At 45.0% G+C, this 26,396-nt stretch overlaps 1 protein-coding gene across 1 annotated transcript in view; it reads right to left on the reverse strand.

The window, feature by feature from the left end:
* The window catches only part of FUZ (fuzzy planar cell polarity protein), a 135,359-nt gene that overhangs the window by 61,573 nt on the left and 47,390 nt on the right, over nt 1-26,396 (reverse strand). Inside the window, exons 5-7 of the mRNA XM_044278167.1 lie at nt 23,407-23,511; nt 14,699-14,896; nt 14,077-14,172 (exon numbers count right to left, since the gene is read on the reverse strand). Coding sequence (XP_044134102.1) covers nt 14,077-14,172; nt 14,699-14,896; nt 23,407-23,511 — 399 coding nt within the window. The remainder of the gene's footprint in view (nt 1-14,076; nt 14,173-14,698; nt 14,897-23,406; nt 23,512-26,396) is intronic.

The raw sequence follows: 26,396 nt of genomic DNA on the forward strand, positions 1-26,396 counted from the left end.
TTTCATTACTTAATTTACTTCCTTTTATTTTTTGAGAAAGGTTTAGAGACGCATCGAAAGAAAAGGAGGGCAGGTTTGGGTTGATTGGGGGGGGGGGGGAGGAAAAGAGGAACGAGAACTATGGTGTTATTTGATTATGCATTTGTTTTCTTTTTGTTGTTTCCTGAATAAAAAAAAGTAAAGAAAAAAAGAAAAAGATATAGTAGATTATATTGTGAAAATATTTCTAGCACATTCTAGCACATGACTGCTGAGGCCAATGATTGGCCACAGCAGTCACAATACCAAGCCACTTGCAGCACAGCAGAGATCAGAAGTGGGTAATTGTACAGTAGCGTGGAAATAGTGGGACCATGGACATATACCGCAAGTTGTGTTTTTTTATTTATTTGGGTTATCACCACTGGGGGCTGAAAGCTTCCAGGCTAGACAACCCCCTTAAAGAGGTTGTCTCACTTTAGAAAATGGCAATAATTATGTAGAGAAAGTTAATACAAGGTACTTACTAATCTATTGTGATTGTCTTTATTGCCTCCTTTGCTGACTTGATTCATTTTTCCATCACGTTATACACTGCTTTTTTCCAGGGGTTACGACCACCCTGCAATCCAGCAGCGGTGGCAGTGCTTGCACACTATGGAAAAAAGCACAGGCCTATGCACACTCCCAGCCACCACAGGAGCAAGCTCTTTGTTCTATAGTGTGCAAGCACGGCCACCTCTGCTTGATTGCAGGGTGGTTGTAACCCCAGGAAACAAGCAGTGCATAAAGTGATAGAAAAATTAATCAAGCCAGCAAAGGAGGCAATATGGACAATCACAATATATTAGTAAATGCCTTGTATTAACTTTCTCTACATGATAAATGCTATTTGCTGAAGAGAGACAACCCCTTTCACCCCCTTCAGTCCATCGGCCTTACATGTATGGCGGATGGCGGGTCTTTAAACATGGCACCTGCTCTGGGATGGAGCAAGCGCCATAGCTAGCGGGGGCCTGCTGTTTAATACAACAGACACCAGTGGCTAATGTCCGCGATCAGCAGCTATGCCAATCGCGGACACTTAACCACTCAGATGCCATGGTCAAATATGACCATGGCATCTGAGAAGCCGGAAAACCTGGAAGCGTGCACTTCATGGGCAGGAACACCTCCCTCCGGCGGAGATCGGAGAAGGTGTTCCATTGTAGTAATGAGTAGAGATGAGCGAATCGAAGTTGACGAGGTGGAATTTGATCTGAATTTCAGGAAAAATTTGATTTGCACCGAATCTGAATTTCCTCACGCTTCGTAGTAACGAATCGCATTTTTTCCTAAAATGGCTGCTACACATATTAGGACATGGAGCAAGGAACTGTGGTAACGAGGGATCAACCACAATGCCATGCATGCAGCCAATCAGCAGCCAGCCCTGTGATGTTATAGTCCTATAAATAGCCTCAGCCTAGGGTTGGACGATATCAAAAATATTCAGACGATAACAATATTTTAAAAAAAATTATCGCGATAACGATATATATCAAAGAAAGAAAACACAAGGAGACGTTATACTGTATGGGGGGCCACAAGGAGATATCATACTGTATGGGGGCAGCCACGAGGGGACGTTATACTGTATGGGGGGCCACAAGGAGACATTATACTGTATGGGGGGCCACAAGGAGACATTATACTGTATAGGGGGCCACAAGGAGACGTTATACTGTATGGGGGGCCACAAGGAGACATTATACTGTATGGGGGGCCACAAGGAGACATTATACTGTATGGGGGGCCACAAGGAGACGTTACACTGTATGGGGGCAGCCACAAGGAGACATTATCAGTGCTCCAGACAAAAAAAAATTACCAGGAGCCATTGGCTCCTAAACTAAAAAAATTTAGGAGCCAAATAATATTTTTTAGTCGTCAAATTTAAAATGCATATAATTAAAAAAAAAGGACTTTGAGAAGATGAGACGCAGGTCACAGTAGTGAGCCAGCACTACATATAGGAGAAAACCACATGGCTCTCACATCCAGGGACATCTTCTGGGGGACAAGGTGACTAAAAATGGTTCGAATTGGTTTAGAGTTTTTTTTTCTGTTACGGCCTTTACCGAGCGGAAATATTTAATATTTTAATAGCTCACACTTTTTGGGATGTAGCCATATGCAATATGTTTATTCTTTATTGTTTGTAAATTTTATATGTAAAACTGAGATGGGGGCCATTTAAACTTTTAGTATGTTGGTGTTTTTTTTAGTTTTTTTTTTCAACTTTTTATTTAATAACCATTTCTTCCCTTAGGGACTAGAACCTGGATCTTTTCATCCCTTGTGCTATTCACCCTGATATAGATCTATCAGGGTGAATAGGATCTCACACATCTCCCTGCTGCCCTGTGCACACAGCAGCAGGGAGCTGAACATGGCAGCCAGGGCCTTCAGTAGCATCCTGACTGCCATGGTAACGATCTGAGCCCCAGCAGTGTAATCTGCCACTGCCACCAATGGAGGGGATGGGACCCTGGGGCCACCATATAACAATGGGGGGGGGGGGAATGAGGCTTTGGGAGGGCGTACTGCATCACCAATTAATGTAATTAAAGAGGACCTTTCGTGGGTCCAAAGAATATGAACTTAGTAGTAGGCTGCATAGAGCGGCACCCAGGGATCTAAGTGCACTTACTATTATTCCTGGGTGCCGCTCCGTTCACCCGCTGTGGCCCCCGGTATTTTCAACATTCAGAGCAAGGAGGAGGAGACGCCAGTGTCTCTCCGTCTCCATGACAGCAGCGCTGTCCAATCACAGCGCAGAGCTCAGAGCCAGGGAGAAAAAAAAACTCCCTCGCTCTGAGCTCTGATTGGACAGCGCTGCTGTCATGGAGACGGAGAGACACTGGCGTCTCCTCCTCCTTGCTCTGAATGATGAAAATACCAGGGGCCACAGAGGGTGAATGGAGCGGCAAACAGGAATAATAGTAAGTGCACTTAGATCCCTGGGCACCGCTCTATGCAGCCTACTACTAAGTTCATATTCTTTGGACCCATCAAAGGTCCTCTCTAACTCCTTTATACAATTGTCTGCAGCAGTATCACAGACCCGGCACCCCAGCCTCAATAACAGGGCATGCGATCTGTGGCACCTGAGGGGTTAATTGCCGCATATCGCATGCCCTGTTATTGAGGCCGGGTGCCGGGTCTGTGATACCGCTGCCTATACTTATGTTTTACATTCATTGGTGGCGCAGTGGCGACAGATCCTCCCCTCCTCCGCCCTGCTATCTCCCCATTGGTGGTAGTGGTGGCCGCGTCACAGTGGAGAGGGAGGGACTCCTTCCTTCTCCACTGTGCTACTGAAGAAAACTTAGGCTGCACGGGATCGCGGCGGTACAGTCGCAAATGGCGACAAGACTAAAAAGTCTAGTCGCCATCTGCAAATTTTAAGGCGCATTGGCAACCGTTTTGGTCGCCATCTGGAGCCCTGAACGAGGGCAGCCGTGGACTCAGATTTTAAAGGTGATGACATCACAAAATATACCGCGGTATTTAGGAAACAGCGATATCGCCGTTTTTTGAAAAGCGTGGTATATCGTGATACCGGTATATCGCCCAACCCTACCTCAGCCATCTTGGATTCAGCCATTTTTCCAATGTACTTAGTGCAGGGAGAGACGTCAGCAGGCACTAGGGACAGTGGTAGAAAAGACTTTAAAACTTTTATTTTGCTGTATAAAAGTTCAGGGAAAGGATAGGGAGGAACCATTTCACAGTATTGAAGCAGAACAGGGTTCAGTAGGGGAGTTTACAGTCTGGGTAATAGGGACAATCCTATTACACCTTGCTGCACTGACTGCGGATCCAAATTGTCATTATACAGCTCTGTATAATTCCAGCAAACCGTTCTTGTTATTGGGATGCAAGTGCTGTTTGATACCGCCATTAACAGGGTTTATTACAAGGAAATATTTATACGTCTTATTTGCCCTTGTGCGGTGCAGTTATATGTTCTAAAGCAGGGATGCTCAACCTGCGGCCCTACAGCTGTTGTAAAACTAGAATTCCCATCATGCCCTGCTGTCGGCTGATAGCTGTAGGCTCTCCGGGGATGCTGGGAGTTGTAGTTTTGCAACAGCTGGAGGGCCGCAAGTTGCGCATCCCTGTTGTAAACCATTTTTTGGCTTGCATTAGCCGTTGTGTGGTGACGTGAGAAAATTAGAGACTTTTTTGGGGTGTTTTAATTTCCTTTTTATTTATTTGATCCAACAGTATGTCAGACAGAGAAGTGCCAGGCGATGCACAAGGGAGTGGCAGAGGCCTAAATGTTTCTGGCGCAGGCACAGGTCGCAACAGAGTAAGGGGGCGGGCAGCAGGAATCGCAGCGAAAGGCCTGAGCTCCCGGTGTCATCTAGCAGTCGTGTCTTGACCATCAACCCAGCGGTTCTTGAATGGTTGACTCAGTCATCCACTTCATCCCACGTGACATCAGACATCCCCAGCAAAGAGTCGGTAGGTTCGTCAGACACAACCCCAAGTTGGCATGGCCCGAGAGAAGGCCCTGTGCTCTCACCTGTCCTCAACCTGCCTCTGTCTGTTTCTGCTCCCTCAGCCACAAAAGTATTATACGCTGTGGGCTCCACTATACAGCGAGGACGAGCTACTAGAGTACAGTCAGCAGCTACTGCCCAGCCAAGATCTGGAGGAGACATCTGAAACTTCCTCCGGTAGGCGTGCAAGTAGTGATGAGGAGAGAAGACATTAGTGACGTGCAGACAGTACTCGATGATGATGTAGCTGATTGCATTTAGGAGTCGGGTGAATTAGGGGCTTTATCATCATCGGGAGAAGAGGAAGGGCAGCTCGCCTGTGAGGCAGGGGTGGAGCCAGCAAGTCCTAGCGTGGCCGGGAGTCAGCAGGGTGGTAGCAGTGGGAGGTCGGGAGCAAAACGTGCCTGGGGTAGACCGCCCGCTTTGCAGGAGTCTACCTGCCCGGAAAGTAGTGGTGCAAGGGATCATGGTGCAGGGGTTCACAGAAGCAGCGGTAGTAGCAGTCAGTCAGTGCAGCGTGTTGGGGGTAAAAATCACCTACTCGACGGAGTGGCAATTTTTTGTTAAGCCGCCAGAGATGAACATGGCCATTTGTAGAATCTGTGGGCAGAAGGTGAAGCGTGGCCAGGATGCCAATGTTAGCACTACGGCCCTGCGTCAACATATGCAGCGTCACCATAAAGTGGCCTGGGAGAACCGTGGCTCCGATGTGGTGGTCCTGCCTGCTGCAGCAATCGCTGCATCACCCAGTGGCACGCACCTGAATTCAGGCAGTCATGGCTCCACCACCTCAGCCGAAGGGAGCTATCTGTCCTTCCCATCATCTGCTGGTCCTGATGCTCCTGCTCCTCCTCGTCAGTCATTCCGTCAGCAATCGATCACTGAAGCGATTGCCAAGAGACAACAGTATGTGTGCACTCATCCAACAGCGCAGAAGCTGATCTGCAAGTATGAGGAGTGAACTGTTTGGTGCTGATAATTGCCTATCGTTGAGCAGATGGGAACGGTGCATTCACATGCCTGGTGAATGCCATGTGTGGGAATGTGGACGATTACTGTTTACACAGGGCGATGTGCTGCCAACAAACAATGATTTCATGTACCACATAAATGAAAAAATTACGCAATAAAAAAAATACAAAAAATGTCCATCGACCATGGGGCTGCCATAAAGCAATTTTCTTACCCTAAGTTCACACCTGAGCGTTTTACAGCGCGTTCCTACGCGCTGTAAAACGCTCAACAAGGAGAAACCAATGCTTCCCTATGGGAATGGTTCTCACCTGGGCGTTTTACAGCGCGTACGATCACGCTGTAAAACGCCCGACGCTCAAAAAAGTTCTTGAGCTTCTTTGGGGCGTTTTGTCGCGCGTTCCCGTACATAGACTTTCGGGAACGCGCGACAATGGGCGTTCGCTTGTCTCTGTATGCGCGATTGCAAACGCCCGTACAATCGCGCATACAGAGCGCTCCTTTCGGAACGCTCAGGTGTGAACCCAGGGTAATGCTTTCTAAATGCTGTTAAGAAAGGCTCAAGCAAGATGGCCGCCCCTATAATCATATTCAGGAAACAGAATAAATAAATCTGCAATCAGAGAATAGAAACAGATTAGAAAAAGAGGATTTGTGTAACTATCTGGTTTTAACAGACAGAAAAAAAACTGTGGAGTTACATTTCCTTTAAATACTAGTAGAACTTAGTTCTGCATTGTCACCTATCACCTTCACTCAAGAAAACAGCCAAGGGCAGTTGATGAGATAGAGTTCGGCTGATTAGTGGTGGTCTTGGTTCCTCGATTACGTATTTAAGGCTGTACCGTGTGATCTAATGTGTTTAGCTGTTTGCATTTGTAGTAAGATAACCTCAGGTGTGATATTTTATCACAAAGTGAGTAATGCAGTTCTGAGATTAAAATGCAAATGAGGATTAAACCTGCAATAAGGAAATAGTCACTAAATGTTTAAGACTACTTTCACACTGGCGTTTTGACTTTCCGTGTGTGAGATCCGTCATGGGCTCTCACAAGCGGTCCAAAACGGATCAGTTTTGCCCTAATGCATTCTGAATAGATAAGGATCCGCTCAGAATGCATCAGTTTGCCTCCGTTCCATCTCCATTCCGCTTTGGAGGCGGACACCAAAACACTGCATGCAGCATTTTGGTGTCTGTCTGACGAAACTGAGCCAAACGGATCCGCCCTGACACACAATGTAAGTCAATGGGGACGGATCCGTTTTCACTGACACAATATGGCACAATAGAAAACAGATCCGTCCCCCATTGACTTTCAATGGTGTTCAAGACGGATCCGTCTTGGCTATGTTAAAGATAATACAAAAGGATCCGTTCTGAATGGATTCAAAAGCTATTGAATGGGCTATTTCATTGTTAAACCATCATCAATTAAGCAGGTAAAAGGTCTGGAGTTGATTCCAGGCATGGCATTTGCAAGCTGTGCTGTGAACCCACAACATGCAGTCAAAGAAGCTCTCAATGGAAGTAAAACAGACCATCATTAGGCAGAAAAAAACCGGAAAAAAAACCCATAAGAGATAGCAGGAATGTTAGAAGTGGCCAAATCAACAGTTTGGTACATTCAGTTTAAAAAAAAAAAAAAAAAAAGGCCTGGACATTCACGGAAGACAAAAGTGGTGGATGATCGCAGAATCCTTTCCATGGTGAAGAAAAAACCCTTCACAACATCCATCTAAGTGAAGACCACTCTCCAGGAAGTAGGTATATCAGTATCTAAGTCTACCATAAAGAGAAGACTTCATGAGAGCAAATACAGAGGGTTCACCACAATGTGCAAACAATTAATCAGCCTCAAATATAGAAAGGCCAGATTAGATGTTGCGAAAAAACATAAAGAAGCCAGCCCAGCATTCTTCGGACAGATGAAACTACTAACCTGTACCAGAAAGATGGGAAGAAGAAAGTATGGAAAATGATTGGAATGCCTCATGATCCAAAGCCCACTACATCCTCTGTAAAACATGGTGGAGGCAGTGTGATGGCATGGCCATGCATGGCTTCAAACGGCACTGGGTGACTAGTGTTTAGTGATGATGTGACTGAAGACAGAAGCAGCTGGATGAATTCTAAAGTGTACAGGGATATACCTTCTGCTCAGATTCAACCACATGTGGCAAGGTTGACTGAATGGTGCGTCACAGTACAGATAGGCAATGACCCAAAACATACTGCGAAAGCAACCCAGGACTTCAAGGTAAAGAAGTGGATCTCAACCCGATGAAGCATGCATTTCACTTGAGTTAGACAAAACTTAAAGGGGTTTTCTTCGATTTTCGTACTGATGACCTAACCTCTCGATAGGTCATCAGTATCTGATCAGTCGCGGTCTGACACCCGGGATCCCCGCGATCAGCTGTTTGCTCCTGTAAGTACCACGGCCTTTCCTCAGCTTTTCTTATGCCGACTGACGGCATGTTCATGTGTCACGTGGCCTATACCAAGCTCAGCAGCTATACAATGTACGGCACTGTATGGCAATGACCAGAGGATAAGTCATCAGTATAAAAATCCTGGAAAACCCTTTTAAGGCACAAAGACCCACAAACAAACAACAACTGAAGACAGCTGAGTAAAGCCCTGGCAAAGCATCACAAAGAAGGAAACCCAGCGATTGGTGATGCCCATGGGTTCCAGACATCAAGCAGTCATTGCCTGCAAATGATTCTCTACAAAGTATTAAAAATGAACATTTTATTTATAGTATCGTATTTTTCGCCCCATAAGACGCACCCCCCCCAAAAGTGAGGGAAAAATGCCCCTGCGTCTTATGGGGCGAATGCTGCCATTTTACATCGCAGACTGCGATGTATCAGCTGGACGGGGGAGGGAGGAGGGGCCGGTGTCATGCAAATGCAGCGGGACCGATGCGGTCACTGTACTCTGGCCCCGCCGCTCACTCACTGCTTTATTGCCTAAACATTTTATAATAGCTTTCATTGAAGTTCCGATCCCCAGCCCCATCTGTACTACTTACTAAATGTCCTGTAGCAGGCAGAGCAGGGCGGGCGGCTGGCCGTAGCTCACTGATGTCACGTGACGTGCCTGCGCCGCCTACTTCATTCATAAAGTAGTCACGTGACGTCAGTGAGTTAAGGCCGGCCGCCCTGCTCTGCCTGCTACAGGACATTTAGTAAGTAGTACAGATGGGGCTGGGGATCGGAACTTCAATGAAAGCTATTATAAAATGTTTATGCATTAAGGAGTGAGTGAGCGGTGGGGCCGGGGTACATTGACAGCACTGGCCCTGCTGCATTTGCATCCCACAGGTATATTAGGGCATATGTGGATGGCACTATTATGGTGTGGGGGATATGTGGATGGCACTGTTATGGGGTGGGGGATCTGTGGGTGACACATATATAGCAGTGCCATCCACAGATCCACCCTTCATAACAGTGCCATCCACAGATCCACCCTCCATAACAGTGCCATCCACAGATCCCCCTCCATAACAGTGCCATCCACAGATCACCGCCCCATAACAGTGCCATCCACAGACCCCCCCCATAAGTGCCATCCACAGATCCCCCCCCCATAAGTGCCATCCACAGATCCCCCCCCCCATAAGTGCCATCCACAGATCCCCCCCCATAAGTGCCATCCACAGATCCCCCCATAACAGTGTCATCCACAGATCCCCCCATAACAGTGACATCCACAGATCCCCCCATAACAGTGTCATCCACAGATCCCCCCATAACAGTGTCATCCACAGATCCCCCATAACAGTGCCATCCACAGATCCCCCCATAACAGTGCCATCCACAGATCCCCCCCCCATAACAGTGCCATCCACAGATCACCCCCCATAACAGTGCCATCCACAGATCACCCCCCCATAACAGTGCCATCCACAGATCCCCCCCATAACAGTGTCATCCACAGATCCCCCCCATAACAGTGTCATCCACAGATCCCCCCATAACAGTGTCATCCACAGATCCCCCCATAACAGTGTCAACCACAGATCCCCCCATAACAGTGCCATCCACAGATACCCTCCCATAACAGTGCCATCCACAGATAACCGCCCCATAACAGTGCCATCCACAGATCCCCCATAGTAGTGTCATGCACAGACCACCATTAGTTCAAAACCCACCAAAAGCACACCTTTTGGTAAAAAAATTGTATTTTCTTATTTTCCTCATCAAAAACCTAGGTGCGTCTTATAGGGTGAAAAATACGGGTAATATTAATTTGTCCAATTACCTTTGAACCCCTGAAATAAGGAGGCTTTGTAGAAAAATGGTTGCAATTCCTGAACATTTCACAGGATATTTTGGTTCAACCCCTTGAATGAAACCTGAAAGTCTACACTTCAATTGCATCTCAGTTGTTTCAGTTCAAATTGGTGGCATGCAGACCCCAAATCATGAAGATTGTGTCACTGTCCAAATATTTCTGGTCCAAAATGGTATTAACAAAAACTACATCTGCCCTCACACATCTCTGTAGACATAACTTTTTTTTTTTACTGTTTTGGGGGTCAAAATATGGAGATGAAAAGAATTTATTTTTTATAGAAAAACTATATATATATATATATATATATATATATATATATATATATATATATGTGGTATCGCCGTAATCGTTCTGACCTGGAGAATGAATAGCACAATTAATGTTAACGCATAGTGAACGTGCTAAAAACAAAACCCATAAAACTGGCACAATTGTGTCCTTTCCCAATTCCACCCAATTTGGAATTTATTTCCAGCTTTCCACTACATTCTATGCAATATTATATGGTGCCATTAGAAAGTGCAAATTGTCCCGCAAAAACAAAGCACTCATATGGCTATGTGAACGGAAAAATTAAAAAGTTATGGCTTCGGGAAGGCAGGAAGACAAAATGAAAACGCAAAGATGGAAAATCACTGCGTCAGGTAGGGGTTAAAGGGAACCTGTCACCAGGATTTTGTGTATAGAGCTGAGGACATGGGTTGCTAGATGGCCGCTAGAACATCCGCAATACCCAGTCCCCATAGCTCTGTGTGCTTTTATTGTGTAAAAAACCTGATTTGATACATATGCAAATTAACCTGAGATGAGTCCTGTATGTGAGACGAATCAGGGACAGGACCCATCTCAGGTAAATTTGCATATGTATCAAATCGTTTTACACAATAAAAGCACACAGAGCTATGGGGACTGGGTATTGCGGATGTGCTAGCGGCCATCTAGCAACCCAGGTCCTCAGCTCTATACACAAAATCCTGGTGACAGGTTCCCTTTAAGGCCCTTTTGCACAGGGTAACTGATCTGCAAGTATGAGGAATGAACTGTTTGGTGCTGATAATTGCCTATCGTTGAGCAGATGGGAACGGTGCATTCACATGCCTGGTGAATGCCATGTGTGGGAATGTGGACGATTACAAATTATTTTTTCGTTGGCAGGAGATCCCTGTTTACACAGGGCGATGTGCTGCCAACAAACAATGATTTCATGTGCCACATAAATGAAAAAATTACGCAATAAATGAAAAAAAACAAAAAACTGTCCATCATGTCTATCGACCATGGGGCTGCCATAAAGCAATTTTCTTAATGCTTTCTAAATGCTGTTAAGAAAGGCTCAAGCAAGATGGCCGCCCCCATAATAATATTCAGGAAATAGAATAAATAAATCTGCAATCAGAGAATAGAAACAGATTAGAAAAAGAGGATTTGTGTAACTATCTGGTTTTAACAGACAGAAAAAAAACTGTGGAGTTACATTTCCTTTAAATACTAGTAGAACTTAGTTCTGCATTGTCACCTATCACCTTCACTCAAGAAAACAGCCAAGGGCAGTTGATGAGATAGAGTTCGGCTGATTAGTGGTGGTCTTGGTTCCTCGATTACGTATTTAAGGCTGTACCGTGTGATCTAATGTGTTTAGCTGTTTGCATTTGTAGTAAGATAACCTCAGGTGTGATATTTTATCACAAAGTGAGTAATGCAGTTCTGAGATTAAAATGCAAATGAGGATTAAACCTGCAATAAGGAAATAGTCACTAAATGTTTAAGACTACTTTCACACTGGCGTTTTGACTTTCCGTGTGTGAGATCCGTCATGGGCTCTCACAAGCGGTCCAAAACGGATCAGTTTTGCCCTAATGCATTCTGAATAAGGATCCGCTCAGAATGCATCAGTTTGCCTCCGTTCCGTCTCCATTCCGCTTTGGAAGCGGACATCAAAACACTGCTAGCAGCGTTTTAGTGTCTGTCTGACGAAACTGAGCCAAACGGATCCGTCCTGACACACAATGTAAGTCAATGGGGAGGGATCCGTTTTCTATGACACAATCTGGCACAATAGAAAACAGATCCGTCCCCCATTGACTTTCAATGGTGTTCAAGACGGATCCATCTTGGCTATGTTAAAGATAATACAAAAGGATCCGTTCTGAACGGATGCAGACGGTTGTATTATCAGAACGGATCCGTCTGTGCAGATCCATGACAGATCCGCACCAAACGCGAGTGTGAAAGTAGCCTAAGATGCCAATATACATGCCAAGCAAAACACTGAATGCAGTAAACCTGAATGTTAAAGGAATGTGGGTGCAGTGTGCTTTATTTCTACCAAGAAGAGTACATGGTAAATTAGTGCTTCATCATTGTACAACCCATGCTGTATGTTAGTACTGCTGCCAGGGATCCAGTACATCACAACATTGTTGGCACAGCTTTCTACCATTCTGCTTTGTAGCAGACACAGTGTCCCCCTCATCCACGAATTTGGGTCTTGTACTGAAAACAGACTACTGCAAGTGAGTAGACACACAAAACTACTATGAAATAACAGACACAACCGACAGACAAGCGTGGCACTGTGTCTGGTAACTCCCTCCACAGGGTTAGACTCCATTGACACGTCCGCAAGTGTTGTCTGCACCCATTCCGCGGAACGGACGCGGACCCATTCATTCTTTATGGGGACGGAAGAGATGCAGAGAGCACACTATGTGCTCTCTGCATCTCCACAGGCTCCCGCTCTTCCATTCCGCAGCTCCGCAAGGAAATAGAGCATGTCCTATTCTTGTCCGCAAGGTCCTACTGCTGGGACCCGCAGTTATATCGAGAATGAAGCCCCCCAAAGTGGTGGCTGGAGGTCCGGCCAACACCAAGCTCTCTCCCCATACCCCATAGAAGTGAATGGGAGTGCACCACGCATGAACGGCTAACACTCCCATTCACTTCTATTGGATCATTCAGCCGGCGCTCAGCAATTTCCTTCGGCCCCAAAGAAATGAATGGAGGTCGGCTGCGCATGTGCAGTACACCCCCCCCCACCATGTGCAGGGCTCCGTTCATGCTATAGGTGCGGGTCCTAGGAAAGAACCAATCAGACAATGGGGGCATATCCTCCTAACGAGATGACACAACCCCTTTAAGGATGACCTGTTACCTCTCCTGACCTGTCTGGTTTAGCAACTACTTGCATTCCCCATGACATTGGCAGCACTGATTGGACAATGTCTAACTGTGCAAGGACATACCCCCAACCGGTAACACCCACCTGGACCATCATTGCAAACTGCTATTAATTCATTGAAAACTTCTAGCAGGAATAATAAAGGAACGGCCCTCCATAAAGTCATAAGAATAGATGCTCCTGAATTATTACATGAGGAATGCAAGGATTTGCCAAAACAGACTTGTCAGGAGAGGTTACAGGTCCTCTTTAGGGCTGTCTTTACACCAAACATGCAGATGAAATATCAGTTACAGTGCCTTGAAAAAAGTTTTCATACCTCTTCAGCTTTTCCACGTTTTTTAACATTACACCCATAAACTTAAAAGGGGTTATCCAAAGTCTAAAACATGTCCCCAAATGCCCGGCCCCTCATATAGATTATACTTACCCAGCTCCCCAAACATCCGGGTACAGGGGGGGCAGCCAATAGCAGGCTGGAACGGGGACGAGCCTCCCCAGCTAATTACAGGGCGATCCTGGCGGAAAACCTGATACAGACCCTAAACCTACAGCCAGAGCTACACTGGAATGGGTTACATCAAAGCATATTCATGTGTTAGAATTGCCCAAAGTCCAGACCAAAATCCCATTAAGAATCTGAAGGAAGACTTGAAAATTGCTGTTCACAGACGCTCTATTCAATCTGACTAAGAAGAATGGGCAAACATGTCAGCCTCTAGATGTCGAAAGCTGGCAGAGACATACCCCAAAAGACTCGCAGCTATCATTGCTGTGAAAGTATTGACTGAATACAAATGCACGCCACACTTTCCAGATTTTTATTGATATCAAATTTTTAAAATCATGTATAATTTTCTTTTCACTTCACACATACTTACTACTTTGTGTCGGGCTATCACATAAAATCCCAATAAAATAAGACTAAGTTGTGGGTGTAAGGTGGAAAAGTTCAAGGGGTATGAAAACTTTTTCAAGGTACTGCATGTGTGATCAGTTGGGTTTGACCTTTGGAACCCCAATCTATCCTGAGAATGAAGGGGGGGGGGCAGCACTCAGTAAATACTAAAAATGCTCTCCATTACCTCTGACTCCACCTTGTGTAAAGAAGGACTAGGGCCGCAAAGTAGACACACATCGACTCCAGGAACCAGCTGAAAGGTGAGCAGTCGGTGAGGAACCTGAAAAATACCAGGCAAACCATTACAATCATTACAAAATGACAAAACATGAAAATGTTAAGCACAAATTCTGGACAAAAAAAAAATATTTGTGTAGGTGTCTCCAAAATAAAATAAGAAAATCAAGATGTGCTGCGGTCCATGTAAACGATGCACGCTTACCGCCTCTGGTGGCAGTCGCAAGATTTTTACATGTGACACCTTTTACACTGGCGTCATGGGTTCTGTTTGCTAGGATCCTCCATGACATCTACACTGATCAGCAATAAATCTACTTGCCAAATAATCTGTAGGTCCCTTTCGTGCTGCTCTGACTACTTGTACATCAAGAGGTGAGGTGACCCTGACTAATAACAAGGTGCATATATAGCTTCTATGTGTGAAACGTGTCAGTGACATTTACATATTTCTCTTGGCACTTTCATTGTTTAATATTATTATACGTCCCAGAATCCATTTCCTTTTCTATGTGGCCTACAACACTGCAGTTACATTTGCCTATTAACATTTTCAAAGAACAACTCACTGTGGGGCTCCCTTGAGGCAGGTAGACAGGGTAATCTCGAGATGAATGAGGAGACAAAGTGGCTACCAACCAGCACAGAAGCATCACATCTTGAGATGCCAGCCTCCACCACTTTTCCGTGGCTGCGACCACTTTTCCTCCAGCCATAAGGCAGCCAAAATCACTTTCCGCAGCTCGGGTGAAACCATCAAGACATTCCTGATATGATCAAATAATACAGAAGACAAGAAGAAGATAAAATGATTTCCTAATGTCTGTGAAGGTTCTCATTTATCCAGGTCATGGTATATATCTGTAAAGAATAAATCAAGGCAACGACGTACTGTAGATTTCTTGAAAATGTTTCACTCGTTCTTCCAACGAGCTTTCTCAATTCTGTTTTCCTAATGTTCTGTTTAGAATGCTATGAAAATCGAATCAAACCACAGATAAGGTAAGATCTGGTTTCAAAGAACTACAAGAGCTTTGTATGAATCGGTGAAGCTGGAAATCTCTGAGAACACTTTATAGGTGCTTACTAAGGCTACTTTCACACTAGTGGCAAGGAACTCCGGCAGGCTGTTCCGGCGGGTGAACAGCCTGTCGGATCCATGCTACAGCTAGTGCACGCATGCCCCCGGACTATAATGGGGACGGGCCAAAGTTCCGGCAGCTGCACGGCAAACGTTATAGTCAATGGGGCTGGAGCAGTAAAAGTCTCATATTCAGGCAACTGCAGTAAGGTGAAGGTCAATCGTCAATTGTAATCATATTGTAAAAGTAAATACAATAGTGTCACACTCACTATAGAAAATGTACTAGTGCTAATGCTACGTTATAAATATGAGATTCTTTGCAAGTACAGTTTGTACAAAATTATTTGTGCCTGTTTGGCAACGAAAATTCCAGTCTTTAAGGCTACTTTCACACTAGCGTTCGGGCGGATCCGTTCTGAACGGATCCGCCCATAATAATGCAGACGGAGGCTCCGTTCAGAACGGATCCGTCTGCATTATATTAGCTAAAAAAAGCTAAGTGTGAAAATAGCCTGGGACGGATCCGTCCAGACTTTCAATGTAAAGTCAATGGGGGACGGATCCGCTTGAAGATTGAGCCACATTGTGGCATCTTCAAACGGATCCGTCCCCATTGACTTACATTGTAAGTCTGGACGGATCCGCACGCCTCCGCACGGCCAGGCGGACACCCGAACGCTGCAAGCAGCGTTCAGCTGTCCGCCTGTCCGTGCGGAGGCGAGCGGAGCGGAGGCTGAACGCCGCCAGACTGATGCAGTCTGAGCGGATCCGCCTCCATTCAGACTGCATCAGGGCTGGACGGCTGCGTTCGGGTCCGCTCGTGAGCTCCTTCAAACGGAGCTCACGAACGGAAACCCGAACGCTAGTGTGAAAGCAGCCTAAGCTATCACCTTGTCGTTGGCGGAAAGGCACAAATCATTTTGTACAAAATGTATTTGCCAAGAATCTCAATTTCATAAAGTAGCCATGGTGACGTGCATTTTTTTCTTTGCAGTCCTAACTAATCCGTCTGTCCCATAGGCTGATTTTAATTTGTGCAAATATAAAGCTGTAGTCTACTCTCCCTGTATTCATTGGAGGCAACTGTGGCACCAGAAGAGATACAATGTAGTGTGGGCTCAGCATGCATGTGAGCCTGCATTCTCTGAATTTAATGGAAGCCATTGTGGCACCAGAAGAGGTACAATATAGTATGGGCTCAGCATGCGTGTGAAACCTGCATTCCCTGAATTTAATAGAGGCCAGTATGGCACCAAAGGAAGTAGTATTTAGTGTAGGTTCCTGTCCTAAAGAGATTACCTTGTCATTGGATGACAGGCACACATAATTTTGTACAAAATATATTTCCCAAGAATCTCACATTTAGGGCTCATGCACACGATCATAGCAGGCCCATGCCTGTATCCAGAAGATACGGTGTGGAATGGAGGCACGGATCGGAAGCCCATGGAAGCACTACGGAGGACACTTCCGTGACATTTCAGTCCGTGCCTCCGCACCGCAAAAAAAAAAAAATAGAACATGCAATATTTTTTTGTAGGGCAGACGTATTGTGGACCCATTCAAGTTGAATGGGTCTACATCCGTCAGCACCGGCCACACAAATGGTGCACATGCATTGGGGACCGCAATTTGCGGTCCCCGATGCATGGCACACGTTCGTATGCATGAGCCCTTATAACGTAGCATTAGTACATTTTCTATAGTGAGTATGGCACTATTGTATTTACTTTGTTATTTGTGTTTGCAGAGTGCTGTTGCATTGTGTTTTTTGCTTTTGTGACTTCAGCCAACGTATACATGTGCATTGGGATGTGCTGACTAACCCCCATTTTTTTCTTTGCAGCCATCTAATGCACACAGAAAGTGGAGGAAAATCTGCTTCCTAACCTTTTCTTACTCAATCAGAAGCGCCCCCAGAAACATAGTGGATATTACAGAGAAGTACTGACCTATATAGTTGTGAATTTAGCACTTGTGCTGAGATATACATTTCCTGTGTAGCTGTGCAGTCTCTTTAGTGTCTCTCCTTGAGTCCCATCTCACTGATTCTCCTGCTCACTCCTCCCCCCTCCCCTCTCCATAGACGTGTTTTGTGTAATAGGTTCCCTTTGTGAGCTGGTCCATATAGAGACATATTCAAAGCATATTGTAAACAGAAAAACTATTAGCAAAGAGGGGATGAGGTAAACAGCTGATAGCATGAGACATTTATCTCTGATAAGACATATTACGTTTCTCTCTGATAATACACAGAGTTCATTGTGGTCGCTTGCACTATTAATTTAAGCAAAGTGTTTTGAAAAGTTAGAGACCTTTTTTTACCATTTAAGTATGAGGTGTGTTCAAATATAAAACAGGAATTCATGAGCTACACCTTTCACCGCTCCTGACATACCTGTTTTAATAGCTTCACGCATTCCCCATGTACTAACAATTCTGGAGCATCTATTCTTATAAATCTATGTTGTGCCATTCCTTTATAATTTCTACTAGAAGTTATGGATGAATTTCTAACAGTCTGCAGTAAGGGTACAGAGGGGAGGAAACCAGTTTGGGTAGGGGGTGTACCTGCACAGACTGGCAATGGCAGCACTGACTGGATACAGTGTGTCTGTGCAGGACACCCCCCCCCCCTCCCCCAACTGGTTTCCTCCCCTCTGTACCCTTACTGCAGACTGCTAGCAATTTATTCAAAACTTCTAGTAGAAATTATAAAGGAATGGCACAACATAGAGACTTATGACCCTTTACACATGAACGATGCGGATTGCGTCTGCATCTGTTCAGGAAAAAACTGATGGTTTTGCACGCAAGTGAAGTCAGTTGTGTCTGCAATTACATTCAGTTGTTCATATTTATTTCTTGAGGATGCTATCCCTTTTAATACGTTTTTCACTTTTGTAAAAAAAACCCTGAAGAATAACAAATAACTGGGGAGATTTATCAAACTGGTGTAAAGTAGAACTGGCTTAGTTGCCCATAGCAACCGATCAGAATCCACCTATCATTACATCATTAGCTCTTTTGGAAAATGTAGACAGAAGCATCACATCTTGAGATGCCAGCCTCCACCACTTTTCCGTGGCTGCGACCACTTTTCCTCCAGCCATAAGGCAGCCAAAATCACTTTCTGCAGCTCGGGTGAAACCATCAAGACATTCCTGATAACTGGTGTAAAGTAGAACTGGCTTAGTTGCCCATAGCAACCGATCAGAATCCACCTATCATTACATCATTAGCTCTTTTGGAAAATGAAAGATGGAATCGTATTGGTCGCTACGGGCAACAAAGCCAGTTCTACTTTAAACCAGTTTGATAAATCTCCCCCAACATCTCCTAGAAACCATCAGTGAATAACGATTTGCATCCGGATTACAATGCGTTTTTCACTGAAGCCCCATTCACTTCTATGGGACCAGGGCTGCGTGAAAAATGCAGAACATAGAACATGCTGCGATTTTCACATAATGCAGAGATGATGCGTGTAAAACAACGCTCATGTACACAGACCCATAGAAATTAATTCAGGATTCAGTGCGGGTACAATGCGTGAATTTAACTTAAATTGGACTTGCAACTATTTAGCGTATGATTAGTTATGCAGATTCTTGGCATGTAACTTAAAGGGAATCTGTCACCGGGATTTTGTGTATAGAGCTGAGGACATGGGTTGCTAGATGGACGCTAGCACATCCGCAATACCCAGTCCCCATAGCTCTGTGTGCTTTTATTGTGTAAAAAAACAGATTTGATACATATGCAAATTAACCTGAGATGAGTCCTGTATGTGAGATGAGTCAGGGACAGGACTCATCTCAGGTTAATTTGCATATGTATCAAAACAGGTTTTTTACACAATAAAAGCACACAGAGCTATGGGGACTGGGTATTGCGGATGTGCTAGCGGCCCCTAGCAGCCCATGTCCTCAGCTCTATACCCAAAATCCCGGTGACAGGTTCCCTTTAATTGTTACTGTTTTGCTCCTAAGGGTCCACACGGCTGCAAAATGGGTCCGCATCCGTTCCGCAATTTTGCGGAACGGGTGCGGACCCATTCAATTTCAATGGGGCTGCAAAAGATGCGGACAGCACACCGTGTGCTGTCCACATCCGCACTTCCGTTTTGCAGCCCCACAAAAAAAAATAGAACATGTCCTATTCTTGTCTGCATCCATGGACAAGAAAAGGCATTTCTATTATAGTGCCGGCCATGTGCGGTCCGCAAAATGCGGAATGCACATGACCGGTGTCCGTGTTTTGGTGATCCGCAATTTGCGGACGTGTGAATGAACCCTAAAATTGTATTCTTCCAACTGTCATGTCACTCACATGATGCAGTTTGGCAATTTACTTAGACAAGATACTGCTACCGATGAAAAAGCCATTGTACGTTTTAAATATTGTATCCTGAGACCAATGTATCTTAAAGGGGTTCTCCGGGCTTTTTATATTTATGACATATCCAAAGGATTGGTAATCAATATCAGAAAGCAGCAGCAGCAGGAAGAGAGCCGTCTCGTCATATAGCTGATTGGCAGGAGTGCCGGGTGTCGTACCCCCGCCGATCTGATATTGATGACTTATCCCCAGGATAGGCCATCAATATTAAAAGCCTGGAGAACCCCTTTAATTGTGTACCCCTCACAATTAGAGTTTACGATTGGTCACCATTTCCCAGGTGTCCCCCAACCTGCACGTCTGTTGTTCTGTCAGGTCTATTGGTTAATACTAAGTCCAGTATGGCCGTCCCTCTAGTCGGGTCCTGAACCAGTTGGGAAGGGTAATTGTCTTTGGTTATTGCCAAGAACCTGTTTCCTTTATGAGATGTACAGGTTTCAGTTTCCCAGTCTATATCTGGGTAGGTGGATTCCCCCATAACCACCTCATTATGATTTGCCACCTCGTCTATTTCTTTTAGTAGTAGATTTTTTGTGGACTTTGGTATATTAGGTGGTTTATAATAAACTCATATTAGTAATTTATTATTGTTTTGCCTCCATGTATTTCTACCCACCCCACATGTTCAGGTCCCTCACTTATATCTTCTCAGACTGTGGTCTTTAGACAGGACTTTACATAAAGGCAGACCCCTCCCCCTCTCCCTCTCCGGTTTTGACTATCCTTTCTAAACAGACTGTAACCCTGTACATTACCTGCCCAGTCATAGCCATCATCCAGCCATGTCTCACCCTATTACACAGGCAGATAGAGCCTGGGTTGGAGATCTGGGCTGATGTATATCAATGTCAGTTCACTACTGTTGGCGGCGACAGTACCGCTAATGACTGCTTTATGCTACACTGTGAAGGATCCCATTTTTTAAATGCACTCAGGTCTTAGTTGACAGTTTTAACGTTTTAATGTTACACTTCCACAAGTGGGTATTGGGTAATCTAAGCCTTAAAGGATAACTGTCACACTTAGACCCTAATTTGAATTTTCATATATGTAGTTACTAATAACATGATATTCCAGAATCAGTTACTATTAGACTGACTTACCCCATATTTAATAAGATTCAGCCCTTAGCAACCAGTCTGCATAAAACTGCAATCTCACTATTCAGTTAAGATGGCCGCCACTGCCCTCACCCTGAGGCTAATCCCGCCTGCCCTCACTAGCCAGTAACAATAGCCCCCCAAAAGTGTCGGTAACCACAGCCCTCCTCCCTAAAGGGTTAATCTCCTACAGCACAAAGGGGTCCTCTTACCACATGTGGCTTTCATTTATACACCGAGCAAACGGCAGATCTCCCTTCCCTGCTCTGCGCTGCTTCCACTCTGCATTGTCCCAGTCTGCTGAGTGAGGGAGCATCTGCCAAGCTCAGGGACAGGGAGACGTGCACACAGCCCAGGCACTGTTATCAGCTGCTGGGGAGGACGTGCTTCTGCGTCTTTAGTCCTCCAACACATAGACGGACCTGCCTAGCAACCTGATTATAAGCACAGGTAAAAGTAGGCAGTACAGGGAACAAAACTGTGGAATTAAGGGGTAATTGAATACACAGTGAAAAGTTTAAAAATAGGGCCACCAAGGAGATATTAATCACCACAATCCAATACTCCAAAAAAAATAAAAAATGACAGTTGTACTTTAAAGGGAGTCTGTCACCACAATTTGCCCTGTAGACCACTTACATAGCACTGTAGCATAACTATAGATCAGTCAAACGGTACCTTTTTCTTTTTGTTTGGATGTTCACCAGGGGCAAAAACAGAGTTTTATTCATATGTTCGGGCTGTAAGTGCCCAGGGGCAGCGTTCGGGCTGTAAGTGCCCAGGCCGCTCTTCCTTCTTCTCACATAACCCCTCCCCAGCCTGTTGCTTGGCCAGCCCTGTAAGCCTCTTACGTCATCCAGTGTACTGGCCGATATCCCACCGGCGCATGCGCACTGTGATGATCATTGTGGGCAGCAGCATCATTCCATGCAGTGCGCATGCGCCGGCGGGATATCGGCCAGTACACTGGATGGCGTAAGAGGCTTACAGGGCGGGCCAAGCAACAGGCTGGGGAGGGGTTATGTGAGAAGAAGGCAGAGCGGCCTGGGCACTTACAGCCCGAACGCCGCCCCTGGGCACTTACAGCCCGAACATATGAATAAAACTCAGTTTTTGCCCCTGGTGAACATCCAAACAAAAAGACAAAGGTACCGTTTGACTGATCTATAGTTATGCTATAGTGCTATGTAAGTGGTCTATAAGGGCAAATTGTGGTGACAGACTCCCTTTAATGTCTAGGTGTATCTACATTTAGCCATACCCTCCACCTATCTGGGTCTAATAAGGGTTTATACCGTATTTTTATATGCAAATTTTTTACAAAATATTTTATCATTTTTATATCTAGTTTTTATCATTATTTTGTAAATAATATAAAAAAAATTATCAAAGCCTTCAGAATTACTGATGGTTTTCAGACAGCGAGATCTACCAAGTTTATATTGATCTTTCCTCTCGCTCATCTTCTGTACATACTCCGTATACTGAACAGATCAGATCCCTGCCGGTGAACGGGGGGGAACCTACTGATGACCTAAATGGCTAGAAGGTGAGGTTTCTTTTTTCTGGGTCAGCTTAAATCGGGTGATGCATAAATCTGTACGCCCTGTTTGAACCTGTCACCCGGCATTTTAAGTTATTGTATGTTGAGAACTTATTGTGCCTCGGGGAGACATCTGTCACTGCAATGACGCATTTGTGGAACTAAATACGTATCTCCCTACCTGGCCCAAGAAAGGCAGATTATCCCTAAAATGCACCATCTACCAGGCTGCAGGAGGTGGCAGTCCTAGCCATATAGACTAGGTACTTTATCCTAGTGGAAAATCATGGTAGAAAATGGGTGCACACATGAGCAGGGCTGAAGCAGAAAGCAGCACATTCACCCGTGACAAACATATCCAGCCTCTGACCGCCATTAGTTATTAGTGGGGCACATGGGTTCTTTACTACAAACATCAACTTCACTCACACAGGACGCACAATGCTGCCACCCAGTCAGTGCCAGGGCAGATCATGGGTACACTGTACAAGGGATTTACTACAGGACATGAACTGGAGGAAATGCTGCTGCATTTCATTTTGGTGGTTTGGCATTTACATAGCACTATATACACGGAGGCATCATTTTGTGAATTGGCCTCAAGTCGTTGAAAAATGTCACTATTTTTCCGACAAAAAAAAAAACCCAAACCACCGTAACCCCTTCAAACCCAGCACTGTAAATGTCTTTATCAGGACCCGTCACCTCTCTTGACATGTTTATTTTAGTAACTACTTGTATTCCCCTTGTAATACGAATCTGACCTTAAGACTCTTTGTTGTTCCTTTATTATTACTGCTAGAAGTTATGAATGAGTTGTTTGTGGCAGTTTGCAATGAAGGTCCAAATGGGTGTTACCATTTGCACAGTCTGACACCGACAGCATTTATTGGATGGTGGCAGACTGTGCAGGGACACACTCCCAACTGGTAATACCCATCTGGACCTTCGTTGCAAACTGCTACTAATTCAGTCATAACCTCTAACAGAAATAATAAAGTAATGGCATAGCACACGGTCATAAGAATAGGCTCTCCAGAATGGTCATTTCATGGTGAATGTAAGCAGTTACTAAATCAGACATGTCAGGAGGGGTGACAGATCCTCCTTAATGGCCAGTGCTGAGATCAGACAGGCAAAGGTACTAACCTGAAGAATGGCTACATCGTGAGCAATGATACAATCCACACATTGCGTCAGGTCGGCTATCTTCTCGGATTCTGTTAAGAAGCTGTCAATTAACTTATAGCATGCCTGGGGAAAAAAAGGAACAAAAAAGAAAGGAGTAAGAAAAGAGCAGATGTCTATCATTCTTACCAAAGACCAGTAGATTAAGTGACACAGCCAAGAGCATGGTCAGAAGTGATAAGTATGTTTCATATACGTGTTCAGGGGGTGCTGTTTCTAGCCCCCTTTTTTTTTCTTTTTCTTCAATCACTTTAACCTTCTCACTGCCAGGATGTATGTAATGCATAAAACTAAGTGCAATATTCAGGGTACAGAACTTGTTTGAGCTCAGGGAGCAGCAAGAAAAGTTCTACTTTCTGGCTTTGTGTGGAAAGGTGGGGGAAGCGACAGCAGGATCCCAGCCTGATACCGTCATCTGTCCCCTTGTGCTGCCTCCTGTGACCACAAGGGGACGTAGAAACGTCTCTAATTACCCCTTTTACCCCCAGATTTTGGGGAGTCTTTTTTCTTCTACTAAACGAGTACGCAGACAAGCAGTAGCAGCTATAATCGCCCCTTGCACTTAATCAGAATATCTGTCGACAACGTGTAAAATGTTTTATTTTTATTTTATAATTCCAAAGTGTGAAAATTGTCCTGGCAGTGAAAAAGTTAAAGATTCCCTGATATTATATTATTACCCACTGCCCATAGGCTGGGTTCACATCATGTGGTATTAACGTACACGTTTAACGTACACAAAAAATGTATACGTTAAGCGGATGCCTCAGACTGATGCCATACAGTGGCATCTGTTCACCATAAAGTGAAAAAAAAAGTATAGTTTTTTTTTTTTAACCATTGTATACATTATTAGAAATTAGCACATTTGTCAAAAATTCGATACGACCGGTTTGCCAAATTTTCTGGAAAAATTTGCTTTGACGCGATTTTATTTGCGGCGAATTGCGTTAAAAAATGACAATTTCCTGGCTGCAGAGAGCCTTTATAAGGGTGTAGGACACTGTGGCTTGCAGTAACATGCATAGGGAGTCTGCTGTGATAGTGAAATAATACTGTGAGTCACTACGACATGCAGATGACAGGGGCCGCTCTTAGAATCACTACACACTACACCGTCGTCAGCTGATTCCACATAGATGTCTACAGAACCTGTTCTATTAAACGTGTACACAAGTAGAGCCCCCCAACAGAGTCACTGATTATTTTGCCCTTCCTCTGATCCGTCAGAACAATAACCCACATAAAACGGATCCTGTCTGTGGAGCATCCGCCTTCACTCGGTCAGCATTTGGTCAGTAATCCATCAGTATTGCTAATGCCAAGAAAAACAGGAGTGGATCTAAAACAGATGACACGTGATGGAATATTTTACATGTCTTCTGTGTTTTGTACCCACTCCTGCTTTTGGCTACCAAATCACACGCCAATTCTGATGGGACCATACAGGCCTTACAGCTGCTACACAGACAGGATCCGTTGTGCGTCTCATTTTTCCTTCCTTCTGACAGATCAAAAGTGTCAAATAAATGATGTCAGCCAGGACAAAAGGCAAAATAGTGGCCCAGTCATGAAGTGGGGAGGATGGGAACAGCATGAGAAGTACACAGAGTGGGTCTATGACATAATGGTGAGGTGGATGCAGCATGAGGAGGCCACAGAGTGGCACAATGACCGAGTCTGGAGGTGGTGGCATCAGGAGAAAGGCAGCGACTGGCACAATGACAGATTCTGGAGGTGCCGGATGCAGCAGCAGCATCATGAGAAGGCCACCAAGTGGCACAATGACAGAGTCTGTAGATGGCAGCAGTATGATGAGGCCACAGAGTGGCACAATGACTTAGTCTGGAGGTGGTGGCAGCATCAGGAGGTTGTCATTGTTTTCATGTACTTTTTGTATATTTATTGTTTCATAATATTTATTTTCCTCACACAACGTCATTCGGTCCATACAGCAAAATGAGTTTTTCAGTCACCCATCATTTTTACAGAAAAAAAAATAAAACACTTTGAAAGAGTGGCACAATGACAGAGTCTGTAGATGGCAGCAGTATGATGAGGCCACCGAGTGGCAAGGTGACAGTTTGAAGATGGCAGCAGTAGCATCAGTAGACCACATAGTGGCAAGGTGACATAGTGTGGATATGGCAGCAGCAGGATAACACAGAGTGGAAAGGTGACATAGTGTGGAGATGGCATCAGCATCAGGATGCTACAGAGTGGCAAGGTGACATAGTGTAAAGATGGCAGCATCATGAGAAGACCACAGAGTGGCAAGGTGGCATAGTGTGGAGATGGCAGCATCATGAGGAGACCACAGAGTGGCAAGGTGACATAATGTTTAGATGGCAGTAGCAATAGCATCAGGCCACAGAGTGGCAAGGTGACAGTTTAGAGATGGCAGCAGCAGCATCAGGAGACCACATAGTGGCAAGGTGACAGTGTGGATATGGCAGAAGCAGGATAACACAGAGTGGCAAGGTGACATAGTGTGGAGATGGCAGCAGCATGAGGAGACCACAGAGTGGCAAGGTGACATAATGTGAAGATGGTAGTAGCAGCAGCAGCATCAGGAGACCACAGAGTGGCAAGGTGACATGTTTTGGAGATGGCAGCAGCTCCATCAAGAGACCACAAAGTGACCCAGTAACAGAGTGGGGCAGTGTGTGGCAATACCAGTACCCGCTGACGAAGGTGGGTGCAAGAAGGAGCACTTGGCATCAGATGTGTGGCATCAGGCGGGTGCAGCATCAGAATAGTAGCTGAGGCAGGTATCCAGAAGTAACCGGTCTCTTGTCAAATTGTTGGTGTGACACCATGGATGATCTAGTCTGATGCATCAGGCATTGGTGTGTGGAAATCCTGGCTGATCCACGCCTGATTCATCTTGATGTAGTGTCCCACTATGTTCTATATGTGGGCACTTTAAACTGTTGCTAAATGTCATATCA

The sequence above is a fragment of the Bufo gargarizans genome, chromosome 2 (genome assembly GCF_014858855.1).
Source record: "Bufo gargarizans isolate SCDJY-AF-19 chromosome 2, ASM1485885v1, whole genome shotgun sequence".
Lineage (NCBI taxonomy): Eukaryota > Metazoa > Chordata > Amphibia > Anura > Bufonidae > Bufo > Bufo gargarizans.